General features: G+C 39.7%; 1 protein-coding gene across 1 annotated transcript in view; it reads right to left on the bottom strand.

Moving 5' to 3' along the window:
• Positions 1-12,602, bottom strand: part of ATLIG4 (DNA ligase IV) — an 80,477-nt gene that overhangs the window by 59,484 nt on the left and 8,391 nt on the right. The window contains exon 5 of the mRNA XM_010275281.3: positions 11,302-11,376. Within this exon, the coding sequence (XP_010273583.1) occupies positions 11,302-11,376 (75 nt within the window). The remainder of the gene's footprint in view (positions 1-11,301; positions 11,377-12,602) is intronic.

The raw sequence follows: 12,602 nt of genomic DNA on the forward strand, positions 1-12,602 counted from the left end.
TAGTGGTAATTCAATGCACTGAGGAATTAATAGGGAACTTTGTTGTCTCAGTTAAATTGAATTCAAGATGTGCTTGATTGGGTTTTAACAAATGTCTATGGACATATGCCATTATTGGGGAAATGGTTGTGGAGATGGTCATTAGAGAGAGAGAGAGAGATAGTGGCATGAGGTAATAGGATGTATTTATGGTCACTTGGAAAACAGATGGGATGCTGGTTTCTTAGCAGGCAATTGTGGCATGAGGTGATAGGATGTATTCATGGTCACTTAGAGAACAGATGGGATACTGGTTTCTTAGCAGAAAACTTTGGCAACACTAGGAAGGCAATTCATAGTATTCTCCCTCAACTTCACAACTTTGTCAGGTATGATGTGTGTAATGGTAATTCAGTCCTGTTTTGGGAAGATATTTGGGTTGGAGAGGCTCCTTTGAAGGACCTCTTTCCATCCTTATTCATTATCTCTCAATTTAAAAAAGAGCATGTTTCAAAACTCTGTTCCCCTTTAGAAACTCCGTTGGCACCAGTCTAGGACTTTGGTTTCCGAAGAGGTTTAAGGGATGAAGAGATTGAGAGTCTAACCCGCCTCTTGAGTCTTCTTCAAAGAGTTTATTTGGAACCCACGGAGCCAAATAAAAGGATTTGGACACCTTTTCCCTCAAGTCTATTCTCGTGTGCTTCTTTAAGGCCCATTGTTATCCTATGTCTTTACAGTCCTTCCCCTTTAAGGAGGTTTGGCGCAGGCCTATTCCCCCTAAGTTCTTGGCGTTCTATTGAGAAGTGTTTTATGGGAAAGTAAACACCTTGGATAATCTACAAAAGAGAAGACCTTATCTTTGCATATCACCTAATTGGTGTACTCTTTACAGGTCTCACGGTGATGATTGTTACCATTTACTAATTTTCTGTATTGTTACTACAGAGTTGTGGGATTGGCTTTTCTTGAATTTTGGATGCAGGTGGAATAGGACAGCAGAAGTAAGCATGCTTTTTGACCCATCTATCTTTGCTTGGTGCCAACGAAGAGGAAGGATAATGCTGAAGGTTGCAAGAGCAGCTTTGCTTTGGATAGTGTGGGACGAAAGGAATGCCAGGATATTCCAAAAGAAGAAGAAAAGCCAACAAGAACTGAAGGAATATATATTGCATAGGGCTATCTCGTGGCTGAAATCTTTGCACTTATTTCAGAAGTTTCCTTTTAATGATCTTTGGAGGCATTGGACAGCAATCACAAGCAGCTCTTCTCTTAAAACCAAGGTGTACATGAATTGGGTACACCCTCCTGAAGGCTTTGTGAAATTCAATTTTGGTGGCAGAAATCAGGGTAACCCAGGTCTCTCTGGAATGGGAGGGGTTCTAAGGAATGAAAGTGGTACTATGGCTCTTTTATACTCGGGCCCTTTAGGTGAGGGTGACTCCACTACGGTGAAACTTTTAGCTGCCCTTCAAGGGGTACAGCTAGGATGGAACAGCTAGTAATAGAAGGTGACTCCAAGGTGGTTGTGGTGTGGCTATAAAACCCAAAGACTATCGTTTGGTGCTTTAAGAATGAACTTAAAAAATTCAAATGGCTGACAAGAAATTTGTTTGTCAGAATACAATGGGTGGGGAGATCAGCTAATGCTATGGCTGATTGTTTAGCCAAGCAAGGGGCAAATAGGGAACAGTTGTATTGGGCACAATTGTAATCTGTTTTAGTTTTTGATTGTTTGGAGAGGTCGTAATCCATGCCTCTCCATGGGTCTGTTGTAATTGTTATTCTCCTTTCTCTAATAAACCTTCATCAATTATCAAAAAAACACAAATGTCTATGGACCCAATTCTTATAAGGAAAGGAACTTGATGTGGGAACAGCTGGCAAATGTTAGGGGTCTATGGGAAGGGCCATGGTTTGCGGGTAGTGATTTTAATGTGGTAAGATTTACTGAAGAAATGAATAATACAAGAGGGAGAGTAACAACCAGCATGAGTAAATTCAATGCTTTTATTGACACCTTTGACTTAAGAGATATCCCCTTGGGGTAATCAAGGTTTACATAGTCTAATCTTCAAGCAAATCCTATCTGCTCCAAGCTGGACAGATTGTTGGTTTCAATTGATTGGGAAGATCATTGGAATGGTTTGCTAGGGAGAACTTTGCCTTGAATTACCTTTAACCACTGGCCAATCTGTTTCTTTTTCAACAAGGAGTTGGTTGTGGCCCTACCCCTTTTAGGTTTGAAAATATGTGGCTTAACACTTCTTGTAATTGTATTTGAACAAAGAGTGAAGGAATGGTGGAGTTAGTGTTTTAAAAGTGCATGTTGCAAAAAAGGCGCAAGGGCCAATTTGTGCCTGAGGCGAGAGGCGCAAGGCAAGGCACACGCCTTTTTGAAGCAAGGCGCAAAAATAAAAAAAAAAATTGCTAAAAAATCAAAAAATAATGTTAGAAAATTCAAAAAAAAGCCAAAAAAATGCAAAAAAGAATACTAAACATAATATTCATAATAAATATAAACTTAAATTTTAAAATTAGTGATTTAAAAAACCTATTATCTAAAATTAAAATACATAAACATAACATGTAAAGCATATTCACATGAAATTTTAAAAATAAAATCAAACATATAAAACATTTTTAAGAATGTAAAGCCCACAATCTCTTTTTTTCCTCAATTGCATTACTTCAAGTAGCTAAGGTGATGTAAAACATATTACATTCCTGATTCTACAAGTCACCTTTGTGCCACACCCCTCAAGGCAAGCCCTTGAAAAGTTTGGCTATGTGCAGGCTTAGTCAGATCACATTTTGTTTATTAAGAAAGTGGATTCTTCCTAAACCCTACTTGATGTATATGTGGATGATATTGTAGTGACAGGGAGTGATAACAGTGAGATTAAATCTCTTAAGCAACTTCTTCATCAAGAGTTTGAGGTAAAAGACCTAGGAGAGGTCCGGTATTTCTTGGGTATTAAGGTAGCTCGGTCTAAGCATGGGATCTTTGTTTCCCAGAGGAAGTATGTTCTTGATTTGTTGGAGGAAACAAGAAAGTTGGGTGTTAAGCCTACTGACACACCTATTGAACAGAATCACCGGATCAGTGCAAAAGGCGGAGAGCCTCTTGAAGATAAAGCTATGTTCCAACGGTTAGTTAGAAAACTCCTCTATCCCTGTCTCACACGACAAGACATCAGCTATGCAGTCAGTGTTGTTAGTCAATATATGCACTCTCCTAGACCTACTCACCTACTTGCAGTTGAGACGATTTTGGCATATTTGAAGAGGTGTCCAGGAAAAGGTGTACTATTTAAGGATAATAGTCACATGAAGATAGAAGTTTACAAAGATGTTGATTGGGCTGGATGTGTTGATGATAGAAGGTCTACCTCTGGTTATTGTGCTTTTGTAGGAGGTAATCTTGTTTCTTGGAGGAGTAAGAAACAAAATGTTGCTTCTCGTTCTAGTGCTGAAGCTGAATATAGGTCCATGGCAAATGGTGTGGCTGAAATACTATGGTTGAAATCACTATTTGAAGAGTTGGGTATTGCCGATGAGAAACCCCTAACCCCTAATGTTGTACTGTGATAATCAGGCTGCTATTAATGTAGCCCATAATCCGGTACAACATGACAAAACTAAGCATATTGAAGTGGACCGACATTTTATTAGAGAAAGGATTGCATCTCAAGAAGTATGTCTTCCATATATCACCTTCAACATGCAGCTTGCAGACCTTCTCACCAAGGCTGTTTCAAGGAAGAAGTTAGAAGCAGATCTATGCAAGTTGGGAATGACAAACATCTATTCCCAACTTGAGGGGGAGTGTAGAGAACACTGATGTGGTGATGTGGTCCCCACATCACTGTAGTGTACTGTACACGTATGACAGTAGTTAGCAGTTAGTAGTTATTTCAGTTGTTAGTTAGTTGGTAGTTATTTCAGTTTATAATTATTATTGTCTTTTATTTTTGCCATGTAAGCAGTAAGGGTATTTCAGCCCTTTTACTTTTATTTGAAGAATTAATATAAATTGTAAGAGGGGCGGCAGTTATTAGCTCTCCTTTTCTCTCCTTCGAATTCTTCTTCTCCTCTTCTCTTCTCTTATCTTCTCTTTTTCTCAATCTTTCTTGTTAATTGGACAGTAAATCTAGGACTGGTTGTAGTCCTATTTGACTATAAGTACCACAGGAGGGATATAATTAATTTGGGAATGAACTCCACCTTTATCACCCTTGTGCCAAAAAAGTCCAATGCTAGTCACCTGAAGGATTTCAGGCCAATCAGTTTGGTTACTAGCATTCATAAAATAATTGCTAAGGTGTTGTCTTTGAGGATTAAGAAAGTTCATCCTTCGATCATCTTTCATTATCATATCTTGTGGTTTTGGAGAACTGTGGTGTAAGTGGATCAACAGATGCCTACAAACTAGTCACTTTTCAGTGATTGTGAATGGTTTGGTGGTGGACTTTTTTGAAGCCATTAGAGGGCTAAGAGCCTAAGACAAGGAGAGCCCTCTCCCCTTTCCTTTTCATTGGTGGCTGAGGTTCTTAGTAGGTTGATCTCTAGGGCTATCCAGTTGCAATTCCTTAAAGGTTGGGTGGTGGGAAGAGATAGAGTGGTGGTTTCCCATTTCCAGTCTGCAGCAATGTTTTAAAACATGGAGGCGTGATGCAAGGCATTCCACTACCTAGAGGCGTGAGGCATAGTTCAGAACATAAGAGGCTTACCTCTCAAACACAAGGAGGCATAAGCCTCCTTAAGAGGAGGGGGATGAGGAGGAAGAAGGAGAAGGAAGGGGAGGAGGAAGAAGAGGAAGGAGGATCTCATTTTTCTTTATTTTTAATAAAAACCTTTTTATATTAAGAAGAACGAAAATGCATAGAACTAGTTGAAAGGGAAAGAAATAAGGAAGCAATCTTGGAGACTGTTACAATAAGAGTACCACACTAGGTGAAGACCTTGAAACTATTCTCAGGTTTTTCAGTGAAAGACTTTTTTTCGAAACTGGGGGTGGATTGCCCTTTCCCTCTCTAGGAAACAAAAGGTCCCAGAGGTTTGGTCAACCCCCAGTGGTGGGCGGATGAAACTTAACTTTGATGGAAGCAGTTTTGGCAATCTGAAACCCTCCAGAATTGGAAGAGTGATTTGAGATGGGAGTGGGAACATTTGTGGTTTTTTTTTTCACAGCCTATTGATCAAGGTGATTTAGTGAGAGATAAATTCATGGCTGCTATTGTTGGGGCGCAAAAAGCTAAGGAAATGGGAACCACAAGGCTGATTGTAGAAAGGAACTCAAAAATAGTCATTGGTTGGTTGAAAAAAGGAGAAGGGGTATTATGGCAAATCAGAAATGAATTCAGGCAGTTTAAGTCGACGTCAAGACAAATGCAAGTTCATGTAAGATGGGTTAGGAGGTCCGCTAATGGGTTGGCAGATGGATTAGCTAGGCAAGGAGTAAATACACATCATTTGTTTTGGGCCCAATGTTAAAAGGGTGGTGAGACTCTTTGTTGTAAAGTGTTTTATTCCTAACAACTTGTTGTATTCTCTTCTTTTTAAGTTTTAATAAAATTCTTTGAGTTGCTAATCAAAAAATACTTTTTTTTGTATTAGATAAGAAAAAAAAGAATAAAACTCAAATCTCTGTCTAGAGATTAAATGGAACCCCAAAATAACCACTACTGGTGTATGCAAAAAGTTGTGTATGTCCACAACAACACCGGATATTAGTATTGAACCTATATTCTACTGAATCTCTACACCCCCAATATCAGCAATGGATTTTGGAGCCAATAATGTAGTTCTGCATTCTTCAAAGGGACAAAGCTTAAAACTCTAGTTGAGGTGTAGCTTTTCTAGGATTGTCATAGCTACAACCCCCCAATCCACCACTTTCTGCTTTCTTGTAATGAACAAAGCAGACTCCCATTCTGAGTTTCAGCTTCTACCAAAACCACAGGTGACTTGACATTATTATAAATTATCATGACTTCATTAACCACAGATGGCTTTTTGTTCTCCTTGACCATTCTATTCTCCCCTGCTGTTCAGGTTCTTCAGTTGATCTATAGTCATATAACCTAGGTTTTTGAATTTGAGATCCTTTGCACTCTATATCAGATGTCTAAGAACAATCTTGAATTATAATTTTAACAAAAGACTAAAGATATTTTTTTTTTATCAGCAAAGGAGAATTTTATTTGAAATTAGAGCTCCCACACTATTACATATTTCTGTCCCTCTTTACATTGCAGCCCAAAACAATTGGTGCCTCAAAGCCCCTTGTTTTGCAAGATAATCAGCTAGCCCATTTGCACTCCTTCTAACCCATTTAAATTCAAACTCTACCTCCCTTGCGACCTTTTCCACTTCCCTTATCACTTGTTTGAAAGTCCACGGAGTAGTTCTATTGTTTTTAGCCCAAGAGATGATCACCTTGGAGTCCCCTTCAACCTCAACATGCCTCATTCCTAGTTGCTTAGCTATCTTCAATCCTTGTAGCAATGCCTTTAACTCAACTTTTAGAGAATTGCCCATGCCGATAGGTCCAGAGAACAATGCTAATATTCTCCTTTCAAAATTTCTGATTACTCCCCCGATACCTGACAGTCCCGGATTTCCAAAGGAGCTTCCATCAAAATTCAGTTAAATCCTGTTACCATCTGGAGGTTTCCATTCCATCCTTACTCTCTCTTTCACTCTTGAAGATTGCGCTACTTCTGTCCAGGATCTTATAATGTCTGTGACTGAGAACTCTTGAAAGATATGTAAAGATCTTATCCATTGAGCTACTTTAACTTTAATTGTGTCGATTACCTCCTCCCTTGTTCTACTCTTATCCAAAAAAATTCTTTTATTCTTTTCTTCCCATATTACCCAGCAAACAGCTGCCTTTGTAGTTTTCCACATAACCTTCCCTCTTTTCTTTGATTGCCTCAAAAAGTCTCGATTGAAAAGTCCTGCCACATCTCGAGGGGGAACCCACTTGCAACCAAAGAGAAAACAAAAAGAATCCCAAATGTGATGCACAAAAGAACAAGACAATAATAGATGTGTCAAGGTCTCACCACTTTCCTTACAAAGGGAGCACATGTGAGGAGAAAGGCAAGCAAAAGGCCTTCTCTGCAGCATATCACAAGTATTAACCTTGCCAAGGAAAATTTCCCAACAGAAGGCTTGAATTTTTGGGGGAAAAGGCTTACTCCAAATTTCTTTTACAGGGAAGTCCCCAACCAGGTTGCTAGGTGTGGCAAGAACACTAAAGGAGGAACAAGAGAAGAGGCCATCTGAGGAGCCTTTCCAAATTCTAGAATCTTCCAAGGATGGGTCCAAATGAACTTGTCCTAACAGATCCAGCAATTGGACTAAAGAGGCACATTCATTTTCCCCAAGGCCCCTCCTGAAACCCCGATTCCAATTAACCCCATTTGGGCCAAGATTACCCAAAATGCTTACTATTTCCCCTTTGAAGTTTGACAAAGTGTATAGGTCAGGGAAGAGATCTTTGAGTGGACTATCTCCCACCCAAAGGTCTTCTAGAAACGAACTTTATTACCCTGGCCCACATCAAACCGAATGGAATTAAGGGATGTTGGATAAATTTCAAAAATTGGTTTCCAAGGAGAAAATGAGGAAACATGAGGGGCAGCTTTTGCATCCCAACCATTTCCAACCAAACCATGAATACTCACAATGACTTTGTGCCACATCCTATCTCTCTCAAACGGGAATCTCCACAACCATTTTCCTAGCAGAGCTAAGTTCCTAGGTGAAATATTTCGTATTCCCAGACCCCCTTTATCCTTGGGCATTCTAACTTGATCCCAATTTATCAAATGAGCCTTCCTCTCCTCGCCTGGGTCCCAAAGGAAATCTCTCATGTATTTTTCTAACCTCCTTGCTACTCTACAGGGTATTCTAAAGGTTGAGAGGAAGTAAATAGGGAGGTTTGCCAACGTGGCTCTAATCAATGTTATCCTTCCCCCAAGAGAGATATAATTCCTCCTCCATAGAGCTAGCTTCCTAGCAAATCTTTCAATGACTGGCTTCCAAAAACCTTCTGACCTAGGGTTACCACCTAAAGCTAAACCCAAGTAGCTAATTGGCCACCTTCTAATTTCACATCCCAGAATCTCTACAAATCTATGGAGTTCCCTTTCCTCCAGATTGACCCCTACAATGCATATTTTGGTCCAATTTATCCTTAAACCTGTCACCCCCACAAAGTTATCCAATAGCAACTTAAGGTTAACCACTCCTTCCTTGTTAGCTCCCTCACAAAAGAAGATTGTGCCATCTGCAAATTGAAGGTGGGTAACAACCTCTTGATTTCTACCTACCCTCCACCCTCTAAACAAGCCTTGGAAATCGGCTTTCGCCACCATTTTGCTTAACACCTCAGCCACTAAAGTGAAGAGAAAAGGGGATAAGGGGTCTCAATGCCTAATTCCTCTCTCAACTGGAAAGAAATCCTTCGCTACTCCATTAATAAGGATTGAATAATGGACGGAACTTAGACATCCTCTCACCCAAGATCTCCATTTTGTTCCAAAACCCAACATATTTCCTCCTTTAAAATCTCCCCATTTCCAACATATTTCCTCTTGTGCTTCTTTGTTTGGGTTAGTGCCAAGATCCAACACTCCTTTATTTGTATCTTGACGATGTATCTCCCCTGGGATTTCTTCATCTTCCCTCCTGACTGGCACTGAGTTCGCCCCTAAGACTGGCATAGTTCCATCACCCGATTCTTCTCTTGGCACCAAACTAGAGTAGTTAGAGGGGTCTTCGAACAGCAGCTCTGTTCCCATCGTTTCATCTTCCGACAAAACGTGCGTTTTAGCAATGTTGACACTTCTGATGCTATCTTCTAGCTCTGATTGGTACGCCTTCTCTTGCATTAGGTCTTCCCAATCACTTTCCTCTTCGGATTCATCGTTCTCGTGCCTATTGAACTTTGGATTTGGCTTATCAAGGGATATAGAGTTGTTCGTCGGCACCGGTTTCCATACCCAGGTGTCGTCACTTCCTTTTCCGGTGTCCCCTAGAAGTTTAGTGGCAGCCCTGCTTCCCTGTGTTAAACCTGCAGCGGGGGGACGAACAGCAAGGGTCGATAAAGATGATGATAGACCCTTGCTATTGTCCACCATCATTTGGGCAGAACCGCGTGCTGGTTCGCTCGGTTCACCCATCGGACTGACTAATGGCGTGTGCTTAGCATTAAAAGAGGGTTTATTGATCGATCCAGCTGTCACCCCCACAAACGGTTGTTTGGAATCCGCGCGTTCATTAATAGACATCTTGGATTTAAAGGTTTCATTAGTGCCCTAATTTCCAATTTTCGAATTGGGCGGCTGTTCATTTTCCTTTGTATTGCAAAAACGGTCAACCTTCTTTAATTCTTTGACCCTTGCCACGTCATCATCTTCTACCTCCCACAAGTTTCTCCACAGTCTCTCCTCCACCGACGAGAGCAACCAAACCACAGTCTGAGATTCTCCTATCTCCAGCTTCACTGTTCTTGGGACTTTTTCCTCTTTAATCCCTCTCAACCCCATTACCGCCGCACTGAGATTTGAAGTGTCCAGCTCTTCCAAGGCCCCTGCGCACTGGGAAGCGATTTGTTTGAAAGTTTCAAGGCACCATAGATTGAACAGAAGTCCTAAAACTTTCAATCGGAATACTTCTGTTTGGTCTATGCGATTTGCACTCGGTGTCCACTGGCTAACTACAATTATACTTCTGAGGTCTGAATAGGGAAAGCATAAATCTCCCCAACCATCTTACCCACTTCTAACAGCGCCTTATCTGCTTGAAATGGTCGCAGATTGAAGGTACCTTCAAATTTCAATTTCTGTTTCAGTTCCTTTGCAACCAAGCTCCATTTGGCCACCTTCTTTTTTGCAGAAACTACATACTTTTTACTCCAATCCATACCCTTCCCGTCTTCTTCCTTTCCCAAACCTGATTTTGATTGGAATGCTTCTCTGTTGTTTGCCTGGGTTTGCCTTGATTGCTCCTCATTTCTCCACAAGAACTCTTGTAGTTCTTTCACCACAGTCGTCCAACCTTCACTCTGATTTCCAAAGGGGATGCATATCATCTGTTTTTTGCCCAATCCAAACCACTCTATGAATGTGATGAACCACCCTTTCCTATTGAAACGTTGTTCTGCTTCAAAAACCTTACCGTTTAATTTCATCCTATTCTTCCAATTCTGAAATCTTCTTGAAACAATGGCTACGTCCAGAAAACCTTTTAGTCACACGACCACATCCTTCAGTAGGTACACGGATGCTCTTTTCTCTTCTCTGATTTTCAGTGATACCAGTTTCCTTGACTTCAATTCCTCGAACTTAAAAAGTTTTGCTTCAACGGCCATTTCCTTTCTCCATCTTCCCACCAATTCGAATCTCTGCATCCCTGGGTCCGACTCACCCTTACTGCTAAGTGATTTCAATTAACTCAATGAAGCATTCAGCCTGGTTTCTGGTTTCTGGTTTCTGGTTTTTGGGATTCAAGCACCAAGTGGGACGAAATAAAATTGAGTTATAAAGCATCTTTTAGTTTTAACTGCCAGATATAACTAAATGGGATTTCAAGTTTCAATGAATCAACAACCACTTGTTTTAGATATCTCATATCCACATTGAGATAGTACACTACCATATTAAGTTTTCAAGCTGTTTCACATCAGATGATAAGTTTGTAACTATTCTCTTGTAGCCATCTTTCTTCAGTTGAAAGTTCATCCATCTCAGTAAGATCTTCTCAGATGGTTGATTCATCAGCTCCTCCACATCCCTTCAATGAAGTCCTGCATGCCGATATTGACTACTGTACACCCAATAGCCTTAGCAGAATCGAGGCATAGTGTTACTAAAGATATTTATCATAGAGTATGTCACTTAGTCAAATTATCATTTCTCTTCTCAATTTTGTTCTCAATGTTCTCTATTGTAAAATCTTTGAATAATTTTCAGTTTTCTTTTCAACAACCATCCTGCAACTCATCATTCTCATCCATTTCCTAACAATTTCCTAATTCCTAATACCCACTCAGATCATGGTCTACCACACAACTCAGATTACTGAAAATTATAACTTTTGGATCCCTTTGAACATAACAAGTTTCATCATCTTAACCATTTAAAACATTCTAGAAGTACTAAAATAAAAGAGCAATCCCATCAAACAAATAGAAGTATGCACAAGACCAACAAATATGAACATAGTCAAGCAGAAACAACACCACTTAATGAAGAATCATAAGGGAAAGTATGATAAAAATGACAATAACTGAATTTTGTAAACACAAACCCTCTTCCATGCAGTAGTAGCATCACTGACTCTCATGGCTAATTGAGCACGCACTGCTTTTCCAACTTCTATATCCTATATACAAAAACCTTGTCAATAATAACTGTGGTATAATGGTATAGAGGGATTCCACTATATCACTGTATAATCAATTTCTTCTAGTTAGTCTCCCAGTATAATAAGAAAAAAAATCTTCACTAGCATACTAAAAATTGAGAGGAAAACAACAATGACAGCATCACCAAAAGAAAACCATTCCAGATAAAACTTCTGAACATGTCCCAATGGCCTCTATTGTTTGTGGATAACATTTTCCTTTTCTTCTATGACAGGTAATAGGAACTTAACTTATTAAACAGAAAAAGAGAGAAGCATAGAAGACATACAAAAATGGAAGAAAAGAACCAATGACAAGAATGCAAAGTGCCAAGGCTCCATGCAAATACAAGGATGAAATAATTCAACAATCACTGAACTAAAATATCCTCCATAATGAAACAATGCAGGCACTGGGAGACCCAGGTACCAGCCATAGAATACTCTTCAAGCCAACCTCGCCCACCAAGAAGAGAACACCATAAGAGAGAGAGAAAAAAAAAAGAGTAAGAAACAAGATGACTGCAATACCAACACACATATCAATGAGCCAGTCAACAAGACCCAAAGGAAAGGAGCAACTACCTACTCTTCATCTGCCTCTAACCAGAACTAGACAACAAGGTCCTGAATAAGGGCCAAACCATTGTGAACCTTAATTCTTGACAGAATTCGCTTATTCCCCTTCCTATGCTCATAGGACCTCTCCCATCCCTACCCCACAAGTACCCCTAGGCCTGTAAAGGGAGCAAATTTGAATCAAATCAGGCCATGTTCAAATTCGATTCAAAATCCATTGGATATTCAGAAATCCCAACTGAATTCAATTTCGATTAAAATATCGACTATTCGAATCGATTCGAATTCAACTGATTCTATAAATATTAAAAATCCTAAATCTAGAAATCAGATTACACAAGAAGAAACCCCTTTGCTGTGACCTGTGAGCAAAAAAGAAAAAGCCTCAAAAGACTAGAATAAGAAGAAAATAATAGCAAAAAACACGTGAAAAATCTAAAAATAAAAAAGAGACATAAAGAAGTAACAGAGAAAGCTAAGATTTGAATGGAAGAAATTAAAACACCATGAAGCTCATTTGTCTTCGACGAAACCCGGTGCTCTTTCCTTTTTTTCTCCTACCTCTGATTGCAAGTTTAAAAGCAGTGAAAATGAAGAATGATAACACAACCAGGGGAGAGGGAGAT

The sequence above is a fragment of the Nelumbo nucifera genome, chromosome 8 (genome assembly GCF_055504915.1).
Source record: "Nelumbo nucifera cultivar China Antique chromosome 8, China Antique-T2T, whole genome shotgun sequence".
Lineage (NCBI taxonomy): Eukaryota > Viridiplantae > Streptophyta > Magnoliopsida > Proteales > Nelumbonaceae > Nelumbo > Nelumbo nucifera.